Raw genomic sequence first — 24,621 nt, 5'->3', positions numbered from 1 at the left:
TTTATGGTTGTATTTCAAGCTCCTTGATGAGGCCATCATATTACATGACTTTACAGCTAATAAAATATTATTATTAAACAAGATTCTGCCTCTAAGAATAGTTGATGGCCTCTATTAATTTATTCACTATTAAGTGCCAATGAATAGCGCTACTTGGTAGTAAGAGTAAGCTAAAATCCAGTCTGTTACATTCAATGTCAACTCATCTTAATAGAATGACACAAATTTTCGTTTTAAATTTTATCCCTCACAGTGATACTTTCCAACTAACCTTCTTGCTGATTCGTGTTATTCAATCACAAAGGATGTTCTTAAAAGACTAAAGATCAAGGTTCATCTTTCGAGTTTACAGTATATGGTCAACACTGCCAAGAAAAAATGAAAATGTGTATAGATGAGCAATGGAAACATGATACAAAAACAGTAACTTCCAGCTTGGTATTTCCTTCATTTTGACACTTTAAAAGTGTAGTTTTTACTGTTTTATTGGCATAAATGATAAGTAACATTACTGCGGAGAATTATAATAAGGGGAAACATCGAAGTCTTGCTCTTCCATTTTCTTCTCTCACGTCATCCTAGGATCCATGGCTTCAAAGTCCTCATAATATAAACCACTATATTATTTGTTACACTCCCCATCCCACTTAAATGGGAGGAGAGTTCAAGCGTTCAAGCTGCCCCCTAAGAGTTCAAGCTGCATCTATCTGTCATGCAGTGAAGTTAAAATGTGAAAATAATGAATACATTTAATAAAATTGGAGTGTTTCCAATTAAAATTGGCTTTAACTTGAAATCGTTGATGTGAACATCCTTTTCCTAAGAGGTATACCTACAACAAATGCTATTGAACCTATTACAACTACAAAAAGATTTTAGGGTTAGAAGCTGAAGGGAGTTGACAGTTACTTTGATTGGAAAGTGGTTAAATTTTTTGAGACGATCCAAACCCCCAGCTTAATATCGCGCGATACAGTAATGGCCTTATTTGATCGTTAGCGATACTGCGAACCAAACAACTATCGATTTTATTCAGCTGTAGAGAGGGGAGGGACATCTGCTGTCAGTCACCAGTGACTGACAGGGTAACTATATTCAAACTCGTATACTTACTGTTTCTTCGTAATCAATTTAATACCATTCCAAATACGATTGAAATTCCAATGGCATTTACATGTGGAAAACTTCAGGCAACATGATATCATGGAAACTAAAATGACGAAGAACTGTGACCGAAAATTAACGCCGTAATCATTTGAAACATTTAATCTCATCGATTATACAAACTAACAAATACATTGATAGTTAAATCTGAAAGCATAATGCATAGTGTGGACGGATATGTTCAAATGTTGACCATTCACCAGAACTGAAGTTTCCTCTTCATATATTTTGGAAAGCGTCAACCCGCTTCATCGGATCCGCAAGCAGTTGATTGGTTTATTAGGTTCATTCCGTTATGCTTCTGTTTCCGGCTTCTGGCGAACCGAAGCAACAGTAGAGAATGAAGTATATAATTCTGCTATAATATTAGTAGATATTCAGTGATGATAGTTAATATTATTAATTTATGTCGAAATTAGAATTGATGAATATCTTGACCTACACTGGGCCAATATTTCTTCCTCACCGGCAGTCCATGTGGTCATAGGCTGTCCAATAATCATGGCGCGGATTTTCTTAAAGTGTCTATATGTGCTTATTGCCATAAGTTGGACGATTACGGAAGGATCGAAACTTAATGTTCCTCGAGTTTTGCTTCCATTATTTACTCAGCTATCTACGAACTTTACTTTAGAAGTAACGGAAGGCGGTTGCTATAAATGGTGAGTTCTGTCTAAAACGCTCTTTCAAATTTGAATTTAAGAAAATGACTATTGTCAGGATTAACACTTCAGTGGCTGAATCATCTGTTTGAAAATCATATATTTTTTTTAAGTTAACAAAACCTTTGTTATTCTTTGTAAGATTGAAAGAAACTCACGGTCATGTAAAGCAGAATTAAGTTAAGTAATCGTGTTACTGGCTGGCCGATTTAGTTTCTATTAATTTGAAATCAGAAGGTCACCGAAAAACATTGATACCTGTAAATCGCAATGCAATGTATGCTTGGTGTATTTCGGGCAAATAAATGTCTTAAACTGAAGTCATATGTCTAAAGATATGAAGATAACCGCTAGTGGGAAGTTTTGATGGGACCATCTCACTATTTATATTTAGTATAGCTGTGGTTCGTATGCTGACACAATACTGATAGCCGAAATACACTGGAAATACCTGATGGGTCTTCCGCTAAATTAAAATTAGTCATGAAGTGAAGACATAAAATATTTATTCGAAGTGACTTAAGATGACTGAGACGGTGGCATTTTCAAGTTATGCCTAGCATTGGCTGTAATTGTTTTTGTGGAGAAATGCTAGTTTAACATATTGATATTTTGCCGAGAACCCCATAATTTCATTGAATTTGACAAAACCCTGGCAAGATTTTTTCCTTGCTTCATTTTCCAACTATGTAGTGAAGGAAAGCTGAATTGAACATTCAATATATTTTTATTTTTCTGACCTTAACATTTAATATTTTTTGTTCCTTCCTCTTTCAGGACTACCTCAAGGCCTGATGTAGTGTCTTTGTCTCCTTTAGATGTCGATCAACGGCTAGGTTGCTCTTCTGTAGCAGTTGTCCGCAGTGCCTCTGCCCAGGATGGTGGCACAGCATTAACCGGTCGAGCTACTGCCATTGTATTAGCTGAAGAAGTACATTCAGGGCTAGTGCTGAGGTGTGATGTTATTGTTGATGTCATACACTCCCTCAGCATTGTTACAACAACACGAGAGCTCTTTGTTGAAGAAGCACCAGAAGCATTTGAAGTCCGTGCATATGATGATCAAGGTATGCCAAATAAACTTGCCTAGATAATTTACAATCATTGGATATTAGACAGTAAATGAAAGTTTATCAACAAACCAGTTGAATAACCAATCCAGTATTATGTGTTAAGTCAGTGAATATGGCAGTTAGAAAGTTGGTTTAGAGTCTAGAAGTGGAAGAAACCATTTGACATGGTAGCAGTCTGTGAGCTAGTTGTTCCTGCTGGGTTGCCTAGTTCCAATTTTTTAACAGGCCACATTCTCCTGCAATGGTATTCTTTTAATCTCAGGAGTTAATTGTTAATTGAAGTGATATATTAAGCAATTGATAAACATGTGCTGTAGATTAACTAATGCAATCTCTTGTCAAAGCTGGGGATTTTTAATTATTTGAGTAGATCAGTTCTAACTTAAGTTGGTTAGCTACCACCCAAATTTGTCAGATGACCATATTTAAGTTAAAACAAATATTAACAAATGGTAGTTACTGCTATTTGAGAAAAAAATTATCACAAAAGGGGTTTTCTCTTCAGAATGCCCAAGAGACTGATGGTGCCTGCGAACTGGATTTATACCCGCGACCTTCCTTTTATTTTGCAAGCATCCAATATTTTAAATTTTTATTGAACCTCGTAGCAATCAAGTTTTAATTGGACGTATTTATTTAAAAACTAATAAATAATATAAATGTAAACATAACTATAATTCATCCAACAAAATGAAACTACCCTTAAGCCTAGTGAAGATCATGACTGAGTAGGTCATGATGCATTAGGTGCATAAAATATGACCCAAAGCAACATCACATACAATGCTTTGAGTCTGTGGGAGTCACTTTGTAAGCTGACTTACTGACTTCTTTCTAATCGCCAAAGTACATGACACGCATCAAAATTTGGGCAATTTGCCTATGATAACTCTGAACCTCTCAAGAAGAAAGTGACTGCCCAGGTCTCTGCAATGTGACGGACCGTGGATTTTCCAATGCAGACCTTTATTTAGTATTTTCAGAAATAGATTTTTTTCAGTGAAACGAACTAAACAGGGGTAGAAATTGACTATGATGTTCAACTGATATGTCCCCATTAAAAGATTTAAAAGAATACAGATCTGTGAAATAAGAATATTCAGTCCAAATATTAAATTTTTCTTCAGTTTTAAAGTAGTAGTATTTAGGGGAGGTGACCAACAGCTAAGGTTATTTGCCCCATTAGAGAAGGATGGGAAAGGAAGGGTGGAGAGGAACCCAGCGTCGGCATTAGTCTGCTCTTGTCAAAAGGCACCGAGGGGTCTGCAGTTAAACGTCCCATCCGATGGATGTCGTACTCACTCGAAGTGCTCTCCACAAAGCACCTCAAGCAAGGATCAAGATACCTCTGAAAAATATTTGTCGTCTCCAGGATTTTTTGGTTTTTGAAGTACCATTTGAATGTCAATCTAGCTATTAAAAGAAAGTGTTAATCAAAAGCTTTAAGACTAAACAGAATTTTCTCTTGACGTAATAGTTTTGAAAAATTGTAATTTAAAAAGTTGCTTTCTCCATAGTTATTGTGTCATAATATTATTTGACAATTTTCAAGATGCTATAAATAGGCCAGCCCAATAATCCTTTTGGAATAATCATTTTCTCAAGTAGAGATTACTCCCTAAATTTAAAAAAATGAAGATGGTCTCGGCCCACTCCTGCCTAGGTTGATTTGGAAACAGTCTTGTACACTTGTCCATTCACACCCGGTGTTGTAATTTCTATCATTTTCAAGGCCTTTGACAATCAAGAGAGGTGACCTGAATGGTAAATTTTATTACTTTAAATTGCATTTTAAATTCAAAGGTGAATGATAGGCAATGAGGGTAATAATAAAGATTGAAAATAAAAGTACTGACATCTTGCCAGTGCAGAAGTCATATTTAAACTTATTTTAAGTTTTCAAAGGTTTGATTGACATGTAATTGTAAATAATTCATTTGAAATAAAGGTCGTGATCTTATAGCTGAAATGTGGCCTTTGTGGTGTGAATTTTCCATGCAAGATGGGGTAACTGTCGTGGACTACAAAATCGTTACTATACAATAAATGGAGTATACGCAATGAAATCAGGGTCATCCAAAACTTCCTGCCCTCCGAAGCCAGCCCCAGTCGCCAAACCCATATTTCCAGAACACTCATTATAAGGGAATATTGGTTAATGACTTGATGTATTCCTCCCGCTCCCCCCTCCTCCACTCTGTCTAGTATATAAAGCAATGTGTCTTCTGTAGTTCACCTGATGATGACTATCTAAGTCAAAACCTAGGTCGTACTTAATAAAAACATTTGTGGAAGAGCAAAGTATGGAAGAAGGGATTTTGATTAAGCATTAATGTGTTATATTTTTGAACCTGCCTCAATGGTGTCAGAGGAGCTGACTGTGGGTATTATATGCACCTTGTTTTGGATGAGAAAGTATCGAAGGTGGACTAATCTGTTGGAAGGAAATTTGGAATTTTGTGATGCACATACCCATGATTGCGACTGGTAATGTCTCTGTCCTGAATGAATGTGTTGTTTGCAGGCAACGAGTTCTCCACCCTGGAAGGTGTGGCCTTTGAGTGGAGCATTGGGGGACAGAAGAGGGAGAGGGCGAGTGGGGGTGGCACGGAAGAAGCCGCTGGAGGGTCGGTGCTGCGCTTCATCACCTACCGCGACTCGCCCTATGAAGCACCTCATGGGGTGGAGCTCCTGGAGTCCCGTGGACTTCGCGCCAACACGGTTCTTCTGGAAGGAATGAAGACTGGCTCAGCAAAGGTATGCTTCAGGTTTTATCATTCAGATTGAATTATGCTAAAAAGAGCAGGGCTGCGATGAGGGTTAAAAGCTCTTCCTCACTTCCTTTGCTGGATGACGAATTCCTTTGCCAGAAAACTTAAGCAGTTTGGTCCGTGATTGCTTGCATTTGATTCAAAATATTGAAGACTATTGTGGAAAGTGTTTCTCATTTGATTAGAGGAAAGTTCAAAGCTTTTGGCGCTGTGGTGCCCTAGGGAGTGAGTTCAATAGAGTTAATTTTGCATCTATGTCTTACCCTGCAAGCTACCGGGTGGGTGTTTGGCAAGGGGTGTAGAGTCACCAGTCTTATGAGTGATTAGTGATGAATGGCATTGAGGAAGTTCAATTAGTGGTATAAATATTATGTTTTCATCTACTGTGGTCATGAATGGTGCGAGGGAAAAATGTTCCTTAATATTGATGTCAGTTTGGCAACCAGATTCTCTAAACTTTGTAGTCTCACCAGTGTTATGTGGGACGAAAATTATCTATGTGGTGTATGCCTGATTTATTTTACGAATCAAAAGAAAGTTTCATCTGCAATCTCAGTAGATGTAGAAGGTGTGAGTATTCCCCAAAATTCCAGTACCCAATTCCTGGGAGTAATCCTGCATAAAAACATGTCTTGGGAGGAACACATTTTCAAGTTACGTAGCAAGTTAAGCTCCCTATGCTTCCTTATTAGAAATATTAGATATTCTGTAAATTTAGAGGTTGTTGGCTATCCATTTACTATGGTGAATTTTATTCTCGTGTTACTTTCAGTATCCTCTTCTGGGGTTCCTCTCCCCATGTGGGCATAATCTTCAAAATCCAGAAGAGGATTATACGTATTATGGGCAATGCTCCTTGCGATGCACCATGTAAACCTCTCTTCAAAAGACTTGGTTTATTACCAGTACCTTGCATATATATATATTTAATGTCATCTTACATGCAAAGGGTAATATTTCCCAGTACAAGTCCAACCACAATTACCATAGTCACTATACAAGGACCTGCAATGACCAACCATTTGTCAGGACCCACAATACTGCCCATGGGCCCAAAGCAATGGGCTTAAGGTTATTCAATAAACTTCCCCATGAAATCAAATATGAAACAAAAGTACCTGTTTTCAAGAGAAAGCTGTTTAACCTTTTAAAAAATAATATGTTCTATTCTGTAAATGAATACCTTGAATTGTCGCTATGCGTCAATTCCGGCTTAACCAATTAATATGTAATTATACTAGTGTATTGGTATGCATATATATATATATATATATATATATATATATATATATATATATATATATATATATATATATATATATATATATAACACTTGGCACTAGTGGACACAGACAAAAACACAGAAACACACAAAAAAGAGACTCACTATTTTTCGAATTTTCGGTGGTCGTTACCTCTCCTTAGTCTTTCCGAGTTCATCCTCACCCGCAACTCCTTTTCCTTTAACGATAAATTCTTCTTACAAATCAAGGGCTGTGCCATGGGTAGCAGGTTCAGCCCTTCCTTTGCAAACCTCTATCTTGGTCTCGCAGAGAAGAAATTCCTGTCAAAACAACCACTGAAACCTCTATTGTGGCTCAGATACATCGATGATATCTTCCTCCTCTGGCCACATGGTACCGATTCCCTGAAAGCTTTCATTTTCGACCTCAATGCTTCGTCCTCTGTCTCCTTCAGTTCTACAGTTTCCTCCTCCCAAATCACCTTCCTTGATGTAAATGTAACATTATGAAACCAAACATTTCACACCTCTGTACATATTAAACCCACTAACAAACAGCAATACTTACACTACAATAGTTGCCTCCCATATCACACAAAACGCTCCATTCCTTACTCCCTATCCATAAGAGGACACAGAATTTGCAATTACCCTGATTCCCTTGATTATTTCCTTTCAAGTCTACACTGTTCCCTCCTCAAAAGAGGTTATCCCGAATCCCTCCTTAACAAAAGAATCCGAAAACATGCGTACACTCGCGTGTGTGTGTCTGTATGTGTATATATATATATATATATATATATGCTTTCATAGACGTAACACGGAAGTGCCGAATAGTACAATACACAGTAACACATAATATAGAAACACAAAAAAAGAGAACACTCACACGTATTTTCTTGATATTTCGACGGAAACAATCCGTCTTCCTCTGAAGATATAGAAGTAATGACTGCTGGAATTGTTGAGGTGAGGGGTGCGAGAGAAAGGGAAGGGGGCCAGGGGAAGGGGAGAACGGGAGGCGAAGGAGGGGTGGAAGGAATGGTTGGGGAGAGGAAAGGGAGAGGGATGGGGTGGAAGTAACAATTTTAGGCCACTCCCATCAGTGAACGACATTGAGGCCTGGATGCTGATAGGCCATACAGATGTAAATGAATGCCAATTCAAGGGTTTTTAATTCTATAGGGTTATCGGATGTGGGAAGGGACGCTAGGACGGAAACATTGTAACACTGGTTGAAGGGGGTATTATGATGGGAAGCATGTTTAGGGATGGGGAGACCCGCGGACGGGGAGGAGGGATTGCACGAGGCGCGGTGGTTATTAATCCTGATGTTAAGTGGTGTGGAACATTGGCCTATGTAGAAGGACGGGCAGAGTTTACAGGTAAGAAGATAAACAACATTCTTGGAAGTGCAAGAGGAATAGGGGAAGGGCGGGAGAGAGTTGAATGGTGGGATGGAGTGGGGTGGAGTGGTGAAAATAGGGCAGGTTTTGCATCTTGCTCGATGACATGGAGTGGGTATGGCTCTGGGGGTGTGAGGGGATTTTGAGAGTGGCCTGGTGGATTTGAGGATATCTGCTAGGTTGGCGGGACGTTTGAAGGTGACAGAGGGGCAATTGGGGAGAAGGTTGGAGGAAGTGTTGTGTTCCCTAACCCTATAGAATTAAAAACCCTTGAATTGGCATTCATTTACATCTGTATGGCCTATCAGCATCCGGGCCTCAATGTCGTTCACTGATGGGAGTGGCCTAAAATTGTTACTTCCACCCCATCCCTCTCCCTTTCCTCTCCCCAACCATTCCTTCCACCCCTCCTTCGCCTCCCGTTCTCCCCTTCCCCTGGCCCCCTTCCCTTTCTCTCGCACCCCTCACCTCAACAATTCCAGCAGTCATTACTTCTATATCTTCAGAGGAAGACGGATTGTTTCCGTCGAAATATCAAGAAAATACGTGTGAGTGTTCTCTTTTTTTGTGTTTCTATATTATGTGTTACTGTGTATTGTACTATATATATATATATATATATATATATATATATATATATAATATATAATATATTATATATATATATATATAATATATATGATATATATATTATATATATATACATACACACATACATATATATATATACATAAACACATACATATATATACATACACACATACATATATCATATACATATTATTCCGAGGCATTGAACACTAGTCCTGTGAATTATGGAGACGCGACGGAAAAGGTGGAGGAGGTCATGCGAAGGGTAACTGAAGCATGTGATGTAACTATGCCGCGGAAGAACTATAATGACAGTCGACCTCCGGTACACTGGTGGAGCGAAGGGATTGCAAGTCTTCGAAGTAAGTGTCACCGGGCCCGTAGACTAGCTCAACGGGCCCGAGGGAAGCCCACGTTTGCCACAATGGAGGAAAAGTTCAAGGACGCTAGAAGAGAACTCAAAAAGGCCATCAAGGAAGCCAAAACCGAAAGCTGGAAAGAGCTTATCAGTGAGGTTGACAGCGACCCGTGGGGCAGGCCGTATAAGGTTGTCATGAGTCGACTAAAGAGCCAGCCCATGCCATCGCCTACCTGTCCAGTGCTACTCAGGAGAATTGTATCAACTCTCTTCCCTGAACAGAAAGAGGAGAGTTATGGTATCGAGGAGAAGGCAGACGGGGAAATTCCAGCCATCACGGAAGAGGAGATGCTCACTGCAACAACAAGGGTGAAAAACAACAAAGCTCCTGGCATTGACGGAATCTCAAACGTGGCCCTGGAGATAGCTATCAAGGCTGCACCTGCGATGTTCCTTGATATGTATAATACATGTCTCGAGGAAGGAACATTCCCGGATAAGTGGAAATGGCAGAGACTAGTTCTACTGCCTAAAGGAAAAAAGCCTCCGTACGAACCATCATCGTATCGTCCGCTCTGTATGTTGGACACGGTTGGAAAAGTCTTTGAAAGGATCATTTATAACAGGATCGAGGAGGTCGTGGATCCCTTGCTGGCGGAAACCCAGTATGGTTTTTGAAAATCTCGCTCTACGTTGGATGCCATAAGCAAGGTGGTCAATACTGCAAAAGACGCTATATCAGGAAAAAGGTATACAAGAGGCTCCAAGCAGTACTGCTTGATTGCCACTCTAGATATCAAAAATGCCTTCAATTCAGTGAAATGGAAGTGTGTCATGGAGGCTCTAAAGGAGTTTAATGTCCCATGGTGTCTTCGGAGGATGGTGGCGAGTTACCTGCATAACAGGTTTCTAGTGTACAACACGGAAGACGGACCGAAGACGCATAGAGTGACTGGAGGGGTTCCCCAGGGCTCAGTACTGGGGCCACTCCTGTGGAACATCCTCTACAATTCGGTACTGCTGCTGAGACTACCGCGCGAGGTGCGCCTCGTGGCATTCGCTGATGACTTGGCGGTGGTAATTACTGCTAAACTTGTGGAGCAAGTCACCGCTATATTCGGGGAGGTTTTCTTTGCGATCAAGAAATGGATGTTTTCTGTTGGATTGCAATTGGCAGAACATAAAACTGAAGCACTTCTCGTTTCCAGCAGAAGGCGGAGCGAGAAAGTGACTCTTTACGCCGGCAATACCGAGATCAAATCGCGGCCGTTCATTCGGTATCTTGGGGTGACCCTAGACACCAGGCTAAATTTCAAGGAGCAGGTGGGGCAAGTCAGTGGCAAAGCTTCTTTAGTGGCTTCCACACTGCAACGGCTTATGCCCAATGTTGGTGGCCCCAAGCAGAAAAGAAGACAACTGCTGGCATCGGTTATAACCTCAGTGCTAACCTATGGGATACCCATATGGGCTGATGCACTGCTGAGGAAGGGGTATCGAAGGAAGGTAGCAGCTCCATACCGGATTAGTGCTTTGCGGGTGGCAAGCGCTTTTCGGACAGTTTCTGAGGACGCCATAAACGTGATTTCGAGTATGCTACTAGTGGAGCTCCTGGCAAAGGAAAGGAAGAACTGGTATCGACAGGAGAATCCGGGTGAGACCAGAAAAAAAATAAGAGAAGAGAGTGTTAATGAATGGCAGAGATTGTGGGACACATCAATGAAGGGAAGATGGACACACCGGCTTATCCCTAACGTGGCGAAATGGGTAAACCGGTCCCACGGGGAGCTCAATTACTACCTCACGCAGGTGCTATCGGGTCATGGGTGTTATCGAGCGTATCTGAATAAATACAAGCATGAGGATTCGCCGTACTGCCCAACGTGCCAAGGAGTCGAGGAGAATGCTGAACACGTGATTTTTGAGTGCCCACGGTTCAGTGCATCGCGAGACGCCCTTGTATTAAAGTTAAACACTCAACTTACGCCAGAGACCTTGGTGGAACATATGATTTCGTCGGAAGCAACCTGGAGCGTGATTTGCGACTTCATTACCGCCATCATGAAGGAGCTACGACGAGCAGAGCGCGCCAGGAGCGCAACAATAGAAATGGAAGCATAGTACTAGAGGAAAAGCTACGGCTAATGGTCTCTCCTGCGAAGTAATAAGCCACCAGCAGTACCGCAGGAGAAAATAAAGACCACAGAGGAAGAGACGAGGGGTTTTAGTCGGTGGGAGTCTGACACAAGGGACAGGAAACATGAGGGTTTCTTGTCTATCAGTGCATAAAGCATTTCCCCTGAACTCTTGACAAAAAAAAACATACTTATATATACATACACATATACATATATATACATGCACACATACATATATATACATACACACATATATACATATATATATATATATATTTATTTATTTATTTTGTATCTCTTCTAAAATTGTGAAATTTATATTTGACGTGTCCTATGTTTGGGTATGTATGAATATGCAACAAATCTCCGGACAAATAAATGTATTATTATTATGGAAAGCATGTAATCTTGGGCCTACAGAATCTCTCAGTCCATGCCGTTGAATAATGATGTGATCTTTTCTGTTCATTCAAAGTGATTTTGCTCGAAACTGACAGCTTCGCTGGTTATCCTGGATGTTTTCAGGAAATGGGATTATTCCATAGGGTCCCAAACAACATTAATGTTTCATATGAAGTCTGACTGATGTGAAATAATCTCTCCATAACTGGTATTTAGGAAATATTGTTTTGAGTGTAAAGCTGCCTGCATTTGTCAGGTGGGGAGGAATTGTTCACAGGAATCAGAGAATGTGAGAAGTGCATGATCCTAGGGAACAACATGGGGCAGTGACGGGACCAAACGCATGCTTAGAGACCAGCCATTTCTGTGACGTAAGTTACAATGTGATGTGTCATCAAAAAGATAGCTAGACGTGCTGGGACGGTTGAAATTGCCCACTTCACTAATGGCATGCACCTCCACCCCCTCCTCCCTCCGTCCCTCCTTTCCATCAACTTCCCTTGGTGCGTGACACCATGCAACCCAGCGCCAAATTCCATCCCCTCCCTTTGTGGGCCCCACCTTTTGACAGTGCCTAGTTCAGGGAACATTTGGTCCCCTTTCAAGCGTGACCTAAATCCCCTTGGTCATAACCGACACCAACAATGCTCCTCTTAGACTTTGTTCCTGCCATGAAAGCATACAATGATGTCTGGTGGCATATTGGCCCTACCATACACTAAAATTGGTGGATCCTGCCCGGAGAACCCTTTCTCTTCTTCCCCTGGTTAAAAAACTTAACTTGCAATTGACGATTCTTACTTACTCATGCTGAACCTAAAGATATAGTATGTCAAAACCTTGTCAGTAATACATTTTATTTTGTGGAAAAGAGCTGTTATTCTCTCGTTCAATTAAGTCTAACTATCATCGTGTAGAGCATTTAAAAAATTCAAAATGAAATATCATTGCATAATGTGAAAAATGTATATTTAAATGGAAATGAGCCAAATAAAATAGCCTAACTGCAGCAGATGCCTTCTGATTTGTTGGATGTCAGATTACATCATTTGCTGATATAATGCCATAATTGCATAAATGCACCTCTTGGTGGTCATAGTCCAACTGTAGCCACCAAAGTCACTCAGAAGTACGGAAAAGCTGCTTTAAGAAGGCTCCAATTGTTTTCTTATCTCGGGGATTCAATATTCATGGAACGTATAAAAAATCATTTTTCTAGGTTTGAAGAAGAAACTTTCCTGAATGAGTGTTTCAACAATTAGCATAAATTGCCTCTTATGGCGATGTAGCATTTGCGGTGTTACAAATGATTACTCCAGAATCAAAGGCACGAAAGCACTTCCATAAATAAGCGAGATATATTAATTTCTCAGTTTTAAAATTTGAAAAAGAAATATTTAGTTTAAAACCAACTATTTTCACATAGAAGAAAATAGGATAATGTGAAGCAGAAGTTAAGAACTGAATAGAGAGGAATTTTTCTATGGATTGACTGCCAACAGGAGCACAACCAGGGGATGATTCATTGAAGTAAGTGGGAAAGGGCTCCAGTATTCCCAATTCAGGGTGGGCATCGTTGTTTTGATAATGCTGCTTGGGCCGAACCCATTCTCACAGGGACCGATTTTTCTTCCCTTTGGTTTTGCCTTGTCACATGTCATGTGGGGAAGAGGTCAGCATGTGTACTCGTCCTATTAACCATTAAATATTAAATATGGTGTGCCTCAGGGCTCTGTGCTTGGACCTCTTTTATTTCTGGTCATGATTAATGACTTGTGCCCCAATATGATTACTGACTGTGTCCTCTATGCGGATGATACTACTTTCCTACATAGTTCCCCCCATCATTCTGATGCGATGAATAGAGTTCCTACTATACTTAAAAAGGCAGTGGACTGGTTTGCTGCCAACAATCTCCATATGAATCCCAATAAAACTCAGCATCTTATATGTACTCTAAAATGTGCTACACCAGACACTGTCCCCGTGAAACTGCTGGGATTTTATATAGACTCCAAGTTAACATGGAGTACTCATATTCTATACATTAGGAAGAAACTTGCCCGAGCCTTATTTCTGCTCAGGAAATTGAAATTATATGTTAGTAAGGAATACTTAATTAATGCCTACTATGCATTCTTTCACTCAAATATTACTTATGGCATTAGACTTTGGGGGCATGCATCTGATATTAAGCTAATCTTTGTGATGCAGAAAAAGGCAGTCCGTACCTTATCCAATTCATGTCCACTTGAACACTGTAGACCTCTCTTTTTAAATTTAAAAATTATGACTGTCTACAATTTATATATATTCTATTCATTAGTTCATGTAAAAGAAAATACAAGTATGTACTCCACTAGGGCTGACGTTCACAGCCATAACACCAGAGCAAAGTCTAATATGGATTTTCCATACTGTAGGCTAGATAGGACTTACAAAGTTGAAGGTCTACCTATCAAATTGTTTAATATGCTTCCAAAATCTGTAAAGTCAGCCCGCAATGTAGTGTTCCGCAGGGTGCTGCGTGATTGGCTTACCTCCAATCCTTTATACTCAATAGAGGAGTATTATGAGCTCGACTTTACTAGCCTAAAATTATAAGGTCTAGCGTGAGTAGAATACTAAGTGTATGTATGCAAATATTTTCAAATAAGTATTTTATGTGATTGTATATTGTGCTGTATACCATATTATCCAGGAACAACTGTATGTTCCTAAATGACGACATCTACCATATGTGAATATGATTATAAGATGAATAAAGTATATTATTATTATTATTATTATTATTATTATTCAGAGAGGGCATGCCATCCAAAAGGAGGTGCAGGGCCTTTGTGTCTCTCTGCCACCATTTGGTCTCCCTCGGAATGCAAGTGACCATTTAAATGCACCTCTTGGATTTGTGGGACATGTAGGTCAAAAGTTGTACAAGGTAACAGGCATTCTTGGTCATTTGGGTTTTTGATTGACATCGAGGGACACACTGGAGAAATAAGGTAATAATAGGCATCTTGAATTCTTATTATTAAGGTAATCGAGATGTCTACGAAATAATAATAGTTTTGATAACTTTCAGCAACAGCACTGCTGATGCTATACTGGAGTCTGAATGATGAAACTTGTACCACATATAGATTGCTCATGACAATATAACAGAATTTAATTTTTGCCAAATAATGATGCAATTGAAAACTTCATGGCCGCTCTTCATTGGACACGTGGCAGAAGGTTACAGATGACAGACAGTTTGCTTATTTTGCCTCCCTTTGCTGTCTCCTCTGCCCCTTCTGCCCCCCCTCATTTGCCTTGGGTGCATGAATGAGGATGATTTGGAATAGTTGTGTTTTATCGGGATAAAGTGAAATTAATCTCTGGATGTTCACGTTTTTGAATATTCACCCTGTTAGTAAACTAGATCTAAACTCACTCAATTAGAAAAACTCATGGAACTATGATAAATATTTTTAGAAACAGGCCACACCAATCTTGCAATTATAATGAGGGCCTGTAAAATGAGGTAATCATCTGTTTATTTTTATGTGTTGAGTGGTTGATGCAACTAAACCAAGTTGTTTTTTCCAAGTGCAGTGGATAATATCCTGGTATTCAGTTAATATTATTGGACGAGTGTTATGCTTACCACATGAATGTCAGTGATGGATGCCAAACCACCTCACCAACCTGAAAAAATTAATGCTGTCACAATTTGACTCTGGGAGTCATTCTTTAGAAAGCGTTGCATATGAGTACCAGCAGCAGAGGAAGGAGGGCAGAAATGACTGGATGGCTGGAGAAAGAAGTCTCCCCGTCCTTCTGACGTGCCTTCTTCTTCTTGCCTTGGCCATCAGTATTCAAGCTCAGTCCAACTGAAGTGTCTCGTTGGCGTGAGCAGTGTGTTTCAGGACAGTGTGCGGTGGTATATGTGGAATGTGCTGTGTGTGTGAGTGATGAAATATGTTCCATCACTCTGAATTCTCGGTGCCTGCTGAATTACTTCCTCAGCTTCAGCAAAAATATGCAAGCTTATCAATTGAGAGAGTTGATCGTCACATATTTGTACGTTACCACAAAAAAATATATCTTGCAGGATGGGTAGCAAAATATGTGATGCCTTATCCAAATATGCCTAGTCTTCAACCTCCCTAAGTATGCACGTTCATTTTAGGAATGTTTTTATTGCTTTTGGAATGTACGATGAATCCTATGCTTTCAGTGATACTCTTTAAGTTCCTTGGAAAATAAAATTTATTATTATTTTTAAGTTAGACCGGTATCCATTTTAAAAAATAGTCCAGGCACCGAGTGTTAATAGTTTATTTTACTGTGAAAAATCCTTAGATCCATACTAAAAAGAACTATGGATACTAAATACTTCCACGAAGTGAAGCCTGAAACAATAAAATAAATCCATAGATGGACATTCTAGTAATAAAAGTGCCTAACTATTCAAAATCATCATTTGCCAGTAATATTGCTCAACATCATCCCCATTCAAGGAATCAGGGATTCAAATTCTGTCGAACCATCTCCTTGCTAAGCACTAGCATATTTACTACTGCATTTTTAATCATCTCGTATATTGTCTTGGTCATTTTTGTGTTCATAACAAGTGCAATCTTTTGCAAACATGGGAAGGAGATGCTTAAAATATATTTTTTAAGTAAATTTTGCCTCCATTAGGTATCTGTACGGTTACCAAGGCAGCAGGGATCAGCAATAAGAGGAGGTTTGCCAGCGTCAGTCGCCTCGGCGCCATCAGTCCCACCGGTAGAAGTTACATTAGTAGTTGTGGCCAACCTCCTGATTGATCCTCCTGACATTTACGTCATGCCGAGCTGTACAATCCAGTACAGAGTTCTGCAGGTGAGAGGAGTGCTTTCATTAATTTCACTAAAATAAATGAAATATTTAATAATTATAATGATGGTAATTAAATGTATCAAATATTTTCTTTGTGATGCATGTAATATCCACAGGAGCAATACTTTGTTGTGCAGCTGGGTTTTAAAAGAAAGTTGTAGACTATATATGTTTATGATTGAGCACAATGATAACCTATTTTTACTTTTTGTGGAAGGCCAAAGGAAAAAATTAAATTGGAAGAAAGAATGGAAGTGAAGAAGAAGCAAGTAGGCATACAAGAAAGACATAAAGGCCTTCCTGGGTATTTTTGCCTCATATTAAAGCTACTCCTTAGTAAAATGTATTTAAAGAAAAATACCTATCTAGTCCAGGCAATATCTCTTATGGATATTCTTCAATAAATATTTTTACTTTCAATGCGCAACTTTTTCAAACTGTTGGATCTACTTGCCATTTACTCTCTTTACATTCCTGAGAGTTTTATACACTTAATTGAACTTGCAGGAATTTATTTAATTTATTTTGTATAGCTATTTGATGATTTAAAATTGAAAATAGTTCTTGTGAATTGAATTGTAATTTTCTTCAATAGATCAAAGTATTGTATGGGTATATCCCAGACAATGGCGGATTGAAATTGGTTTCATACATGTGGATGATGTGGCCATAATTTTATTTCAGAATGGATTCTCGTGGTCTCATGTTTCATTTGCTATGTTTTCCCATCCTACACAGATGAAGCAAGGTCGACTGGAAGAAATACCAATGCCCTCTGAACAGTATGAACTGGAGTTGGATCAGGAAGATGAAGGGATTGCTGTCATTAATTATGCTACCAGTGTCGTGACTGCCAAGAGAGTTGGGCGCACCCGTGTAACCCTAAGAGATCGCTATGTGGATGCCGTGGTTCAAGAAGGGGGCTCTGCCAGAGGCATTCCCACGGCTCACCTCAAGGTTGGCCTCCCGGCATCCCTCTCCCTCTCCGTCCTCCCACACCGCAACTGGGCACTGACTCTGGGCAATGAGTATGAGCTCTCCGTTGAGGTGTTGGACGTGGGAGGCCGCCGTCTGATGGTGCCCCACGATGGGCCCCTCCATGCTGCAACCAAGGTGCCCGCTGCAATCTTTCAACTCTCTGGCTCCACCAAGAACGGCACTTGGCACTGGGGTGAGGCCTCTGCTCTGGGAATGGCTCCAGTGACTGCCAGCATTGATGGGCCCAAGGAGTGGGTGTCATCCGTGGCACCGGCACGAGCCGAGATGAGGGTATTCCACCCCGTGAAGCTCATACCCTCGGAGGTCGTCCTGCCCTGTGTCAACGCGGTTGTCGAGATGCAGATGAGAGCGAGCGGCGGTGATGGAAATTATGTATGGACGAGCAGTGGGGGTGGCGGTGTGGTGTCCGTTGCTCAGTCTGGTCTGTTGAGCGTTGGGCCGGGCGAGTGCAGGTTGTCATCCACCGCAGAGGTGAGCGTCGCGATGGCGAGGAACGGCAACAACAGGGATGTGGCCAAGGTGTGGGTTCTTCCGATGGAACGTCTGGAAATCACGGAGAAAGTGATCGAGGCTGAGGTTGGAGCCACGGTGCCCCTCAACGTGGCAATATATTCCGTAGCCGTCTCCAACGGAAGGGTGAGGGAGGGAGTGCCTTTCACGGACTGTAAGGCCCTGCCATTTTCTGTCAGAGTTTGGGATGAGGAGAAGTTTGAACAGGTGCAGGGCAACCAAGTCTATGAACTGTCTGGCAATGCTTGCAATGCCATTCCAATGAAGAGCAAAATGCCTGGTACGACAAAAGTCACAGTTTCCAGTGGTAAAATGGATGACACTTGCATCATGGTGGCATATGAACCACTCAAGGTTGTTCTGCCTCCCTCTGGTGTTGTGGTCCTTGCGGTGGGGACTTCAGCCGTCATCCGTTTCGAGGGAGGGCCGAGGCCTCTTCCTGGGCGACCGGCATCGGAGCATGTTCGGGAGATAGAGTTCATACTCCCAGCAGAGTACGACGATGACGAGGAAGGATATCTTGTGGATGCCGCTGAACTAGGAGAGGAAAGTGAAATAGCTGGCGGGATTCACACGTACAGTGTGCTGTGCAGAAAGTTAGGCGAGGGGGAGTTGAGATTGACCGTCTTCAATTCACCATCCCTTGGCTCAAAGTCGTCCGCTGCGGTCACGGTCGTCTGCTCTCCACCCAGCACCATCACCTTGGGAATTGCCCTTCAGAGGGAATCCATGCATTCTTCGCTGGCCCGCCCTTGTCCAATTGACCCAATGGCGGGGCGTGCCGTTTCTCACTTTTTGCAGGATACTAATCTTGAGGCTGTCATCATGGATCCCAAAGGGAGAAAATTTGATAATGTTTCCAGCTTGGTGTTGGAATGGCACCTTTCATCCTATGTTCTAGGGCAGCTGAAAGATAATGGATTGCCCGGCTCGGATACCTTGAGGGTGCTCCATCCAAATGGAAAAACTGGGACATTAGACATTTCTTGCAAAATTGCTGAATACAGGCGAAGTCATTTTCGGAATATTGGTCTGATGCCTCCGCAAGTTTCTTTAGATACTGAAACACAAGCCACGATAGTAATCGTTTTGGTGTCTGAGGCTGTAATTACTCCAAATCATTCAATGCTTTTCAATCATCCCAGCAGCAGTGCCACACTCAAGGTGTTCGATGGGTCGGGCCATTTTGAGTTGGTGAAGAGTGCTTTTGAATATGCCGACACACATCTTGTGACGGAATCCCCAAAAGGAGGGGGTTTAGTCAAAGTGTCGCCTAAATCTCCCGGGACCCTCCACTTGTCAATCATGGACCTTTGCCTCCCCGGGATGGCACCTGCCACTGCAGAGGTGCAAATTTTTGGCATCGCATCGATTGAGGCCGAGGTTCCAGATAAGGTGGAGCTGGGTCGATCCATAAATGCAAGCGTGCGGCTCATTGACACCTTGGGTAGGGTAATCCCGAGCCCGTTGCCCGATCCCAGGAATATCCTGGGATTCAAATCCACCCCAGCATCGGACTTGATAGGGGTGACTCCGGCTGTGATCGAGAAAATCGAACGAGGCAAGGAAGGTTCTCTCTGCTTCATTGTGTCTGGACTGGCCCTTGGAGACACCACGTTGACCTTTTCGGTCGATAATCCCGGGACGCAAGTGGGCTCTGTGGTGAGCTCTCCGATGCCCATACAGGTGTTCCCTCCTCTGCGCCTGCACCCACGGTCCCTCGTCCTAGTTCCGGGTGCAGTCTTCCAAATAAATTACTCTGGAGGGCCACGCCCAGATCCGGGGATAGACTTCCACATGGGGACCGAGTTTGGGGGCTCATCGGTTGCTGGCGTGGGGACGACGGGGCTGGTGGAGGCCCTGGCAGTGGGGTCTGCCATGGTATGGGCCCGAGCCAGCCTCACTCCTCAGTCTGCCTCGCAGGAGTCGGTGGAGGTGCGAGTGGTGTCCCTGGTGGGCGTTAGGGTGAAGGCTCCCATCTCACGGCTGTGCGGCGGATGCACCATGCCGGCATGGGCAGAGGGCGTGGGCCAGGGGGCGAGGGGAGGGGGGCGGCCCATCCAGGTATCACCCCTCATCCTTGGCTCTGTCCGACCCGGACCGGAGTTCTCATGGAATATTGTGCCGCATGACATCCTTGCGGTTCATGGTGTCTTCTCAGCCATGGGCATTGAGGGTAGAGAAGCAGACAGGGTATCCATTCGCTTGCATGGACTCCGTCCAGGGAGGTATGTTGGATGGCATTTATTATTGACCATTATAAGGACTGGATCATTGAATTGCTTGCTAGGACGTGGGGTCCGGTCTCTATGTGCTTGCTTGCTATAATGTAATGAGGGCCGAGTGCTCCTACTTTGCTTCGCTCATGGTGGCTGTGGAGTGAGCTGCTTCGCCTACAGGCGGAGATGATACTGGAAAGTTGTCTGTAAGGTGTTGATATAATAACTGGTATACAGAGGAAGTTTTTGACTTGATGTTATTTTAAAGTAATTTTGGAGCCAGTTTAAAATAATATGGAAATGATGAAAATTTATGTGGTAATATGACAAAGGGGTAGTGATTAGTTTGCTAGTTTGTTTGTTTACGCTTGTTGATTCCATGATTCTGATTTTGATGGGACTTGCGTTGTTTAATACCTTGTAATCTTCGACTGTATAGGCATTACACAGTTCCTCATTAGTGCAGTGTGGATTACCCTCAGCGTGCCCAGGAAACGGATATGAAGAGATGACACCCATGCATGATGATCAGATTTATAATTTCTTACAAATGTTTTGTCATAAATTTGATCATTGAAAAAAATGTTTGCAGTGATATTTCAATGACTCTTTTTCAGTTACATGGGAAACAGAAGTCTTTACAGTTCATGCCTACTGCTAATAATAGGTGTGATGCAGCCACTGACTAAGCTAAGAAGGATATGATAGAAATATTCAGAGTTCTCCAGGTGGTTGAGGAATGGGTAGGGAGGAGGGGGCAGGAAGTGCGAAATGATTTTGAAGGGCTTTCCTGGGCTTGTACACAAGTTTAATCTGATGAAAATGAGCGTTAGGTAGCTGGTCATGTGGCGATTGGAGGGGTGCATTTATTGAAAGTGAGCTTCCGTTCAGTCTTGACCAAAAGGACAGCCGTGCAGCATAGCAAATGGACAGACAAGTCTGAGGCTTGAGTGTCTTGGAAGAAATATTCTCCTAGGACTAAGATGACTTCTGCGCAAAAGAGCTAATAATCACTGCATACAAAACGGGATTGAATTTGAAATATTGCTGCCATCAAATCATTTAAATCAATAGGTGCAAAATATGAAAAGTTGAAAAATTATTCGAGGTGCAATTAAAAGATGGAAGTTTGGCTGAAATAGTTGATGAAGCAAGACAGTCCATTAAATTATTACAATATCCTATGGAATATGTTTTGTGAACCCAAAAATTCTTTTTTCATTTAATTTTTTTTATATGTGTAAATATTTGATCCTTATATTGAGCTTTGTCTTCTACATTTGTATATTGTGTGCAACCTATAAATCTACATTATAGAAAAATGTTTGAATGTAATAGAAATGCTTCATTAGAGTCAGATTCATGCTACGTGACCTCAATACTGTTTTAATGCGCATCTCTTTCTTCCTTAATTTTCCCTCCGTCAGTTCAAAGAAGGTCAAGGTGCTTTTCAACAATTAGGCCATTCTTGAATCTTAAAATTTGACCAAACATTTGGAGACTCAAGTATGTGTTACTTTCTTAACATAAGCAGTGTATAAATCGGCAGTATTTAAATCAGAAGCTGTTATCAGGAAGTCACCCATGCCTTTGAACCTTATCCAAGAAAGGGATTGATATGTAATCGCAGAAATGTTTAATGGAAATTTGTGATACCTGAATTGAAAATAATTTTTGAGATATTGTTCCTATTTGTCTTAAAATCTTACAATATTTCACTTTAAGACTTATGCTTAAAACTTACGGTAATATCTGGAGTAATTGCATTGCCTTTGCCCCTTTTGTTGAAGGGCCACAATCCACCTGCGCGTGAGTTTACCAGCTCTTCCCAGCCTGTGGACAGCGGGTGGGATTTTGGAGGATTCAATGGAGGTGGAGGTTTTTGAAGAGATATCATTGCTGCTGCCTCCTCCACCCCCCTTTGGTGTTGACCACCGTTTTGGAAGGCCTCTCCTCATGGCTCCAGGGGCAACACTTCATCTGCGAATTAACAAGGAATCCATTGATGGTGCTCTTGTCTCTTACAAGCTAGCTTCAGCCAAGGAGCCTGCAGTTGTCCAGTTGGGACCTGGGGGCATTGTTACATCGAGCAGTGAATTTGGGAGAAGTGTAATTGTGGCTACGTACAGAGAACATTCTGGCTCACAGCAATCTGTTGTGATAGCTGTTGAGGTAAGTGAAAAGTGGTTGAGGATTTCCAAAATATTCATTTAATTTCATTCGGACTGAGAAAGGAAGGATAAGCACAAAGAATGTCTCCTGTATGCACTTTGTCTGTGATGCTAATGACTCTTGTCCTGCTCTCTTTGAAAGAAAATAAATGTTAGGTCAAAGATGCAGATGCTTGAGGCTTGGATCTTATGCAATTTTGTTTTTAAGGTAATCTCCCGGTCAAGGTAGGTTTTGGATGGACACAACGAACAAATAAACATATCCTAACAAAGTGCAACCCCACATCCTACTCTTCGACAAGTCCCTCTTTGTCTCTGTGTACTTCCTTCCTCCCATCCAACATCCACATCCTATTCCTTCCCTTTCCTCATTTGCCTAACATTCTCCCCTCTATTACTGTCATCAACATCCTACTACCGATCAAAATACTTTTCATCCATTTTTCTTGCCTCCTTATGATTTCTCTGCAAAATCCCCTCTTCTCACCCATCATATCCATTACTTCCTCATTTGTTTTTCTTTCGGTCCATTTTACCTTATCCATTCTCATCCACTCCCACATTTCAAAAGCCTCCAATCTTTTTCTATCCTCCTGCTGCAGTGACCACGTTTTCACACTGTACACACAGTACCCTGTAACTACGGTCCATTTCAAAGTTTCGAAGAACCTTTCCTTAACGTCTTTACTCAACGTCCCTGTCATCAACTCCATCTTCCTGGTGAAAGCCTCTTTGCCTAGCGCAATTCTCCTCCTTACATCCCTACTACTTTGACCATGTCGGTCCAAAACACTTCTGAGGTACGCAAACTGTCCCTCCTGCTCTAGCTTTTGGCCACCTATTTTACTGTTTAGCTTAGCCTTTCTCTTTCAGGAAAATCGCATAAACTTTGTTTTATTCACATTGATTCTCATCCCTAATCTATCGCACTGAATTTCCAATTCACTCAGCAATGCTTGCACCTCTTGGCTGACTGACAAACTAGGGCTTGGTTATCAGTGAATCTAACTGATTTTATGACTTCCCTACCGGCTTTCATTCCTACCTCCAGGTCTTCCCATGCCTATAATCATTTCCTCTACATACAGGTTGAACAGCAACAGTGATAGTGGGCAACCCTGTCTTACACCTCTTCCTAACACTGCCCATCTGCAGTCCCCGTCCCCCACTCGCATCTGAGCAGTCTTAGACATGTACAGGTTGTGGATTAGCCTCCTGTCCCTCCATTCTATTCCTATTTTCTGCAATATAATCATTAGTTTTTCCCATTTCACTCTATCAAATGTCTTTTCAAAATGTACAAAACAGGCTAACATATCCTGATTGTATTGTATATTCCTCTCAATTAGTGACCTCTTTACTCCAATGGTATTGCACGTGCCTCTCCCCTTCCTAAACCCAAACTGATCATCCCCTAAGTAATCATTTGCTCTATTCTCTACCCTTTATTTTGATGATCCTGAGAACCACTTAAACTGCGATGGATATCAAGCTTATTGTTCTGTAGTCATCAGATGATGTAGCCATTATTTTTTTCGGAATAGGAACTAACACTGATCTCACAAAGTCTTCCAGCCAGATTCCTTCCTTATAGATGCCATGAATCAGTCTATAAAGAGTCTTCCTCCCACATTTTCCTAAACATTTCAGTAGTTCCGCAGGAAAGATGTCCACCCCCACGGCCTTATTTGATTTAATTTCCCTTGATGCCCTCTCTATCTCATCGTCGAGTATGCCTGGACCTAAGCTGTCTTCATATACGTCACGTTCGCTTTCTATGTCTAAGCTTGTTTACCTAAGTTTTTTACCATTCAGTTCCTCTATTTATGCCTTCCATCTCTCTTGGATCTTTTCTGTTTCAACTATTATCCTACCCGACTTATCTCTAACTCTAAACATAGATCTTCCTTTCTTACTTCTCAGTAGTGTTTTAACCTTGCTGTATAGCACATCAATTTCCCCTTCCTCTGCAAACATTCCATATCCTCGCACTGCATCTTCCATCATGATACTTTTGCTTAATTTGTTGCCCGTCTCAATTTATTGGTTAA

General features: G+C 41.4%; 1 protein-coding gene across 1 annotated transcript in view; it reads left to right on the top strand.

The window, feature by feature from the left end:
• Positions 1-1,623: 1,623 nt before the first annotated feature.
• Gp210 (nucleoporin 210) overlaps positions 1,624-24,621 on the top strand; it is a 58,643-nt gene continuing 35,645 nt past the window's right edge. Inside the window, exons 1-6 of the mRNA XM_071595790.1 lie at positions 1,624-1,826; positions 2,604-2,893; positions 5,424-5,656; positions 16,492-16,674; positions 17,410-20,408; positions 22,190-22,571. Of these exons, the coding sequence (XP_071451891.1) occupies positions 1,666-1,826; positions 2,604-2,893; positions 5,424-5,656; positions 16,492-16,674; positions 17,410-20,408; positions 22,190-22,571 (4,248 nt within the window). The 5' untranslated portion in view covers positions 1,624-1,665. The remainder of the gene's footprint in view (positions 1,827-2,603; positions 2,894-5,423; positions 5,657-16,491; positions 16,675-17,409; positions 20,409-22,189; positions 22,572-24,621) is intronic.

The sequence above is a fragment of the Hetaerina americana genome, unplaced genomic scaffold (genome assembly GCF_022747635.1).
Source record: "Hetaerina americana unplaced genomic scaffold, ioHetAmer1.1.p SCAF_7, whole genome shotgun sequence".
Lineage (NCBI taxonomy): Eukaryota > Metazoa > Arthropoda > Insecta > Odonata > Calopterygidae > Hetaerina > Hetaerina americana.
This window is presented reverse-complemented; position numbering and strand designations above follow the sequence as displayed.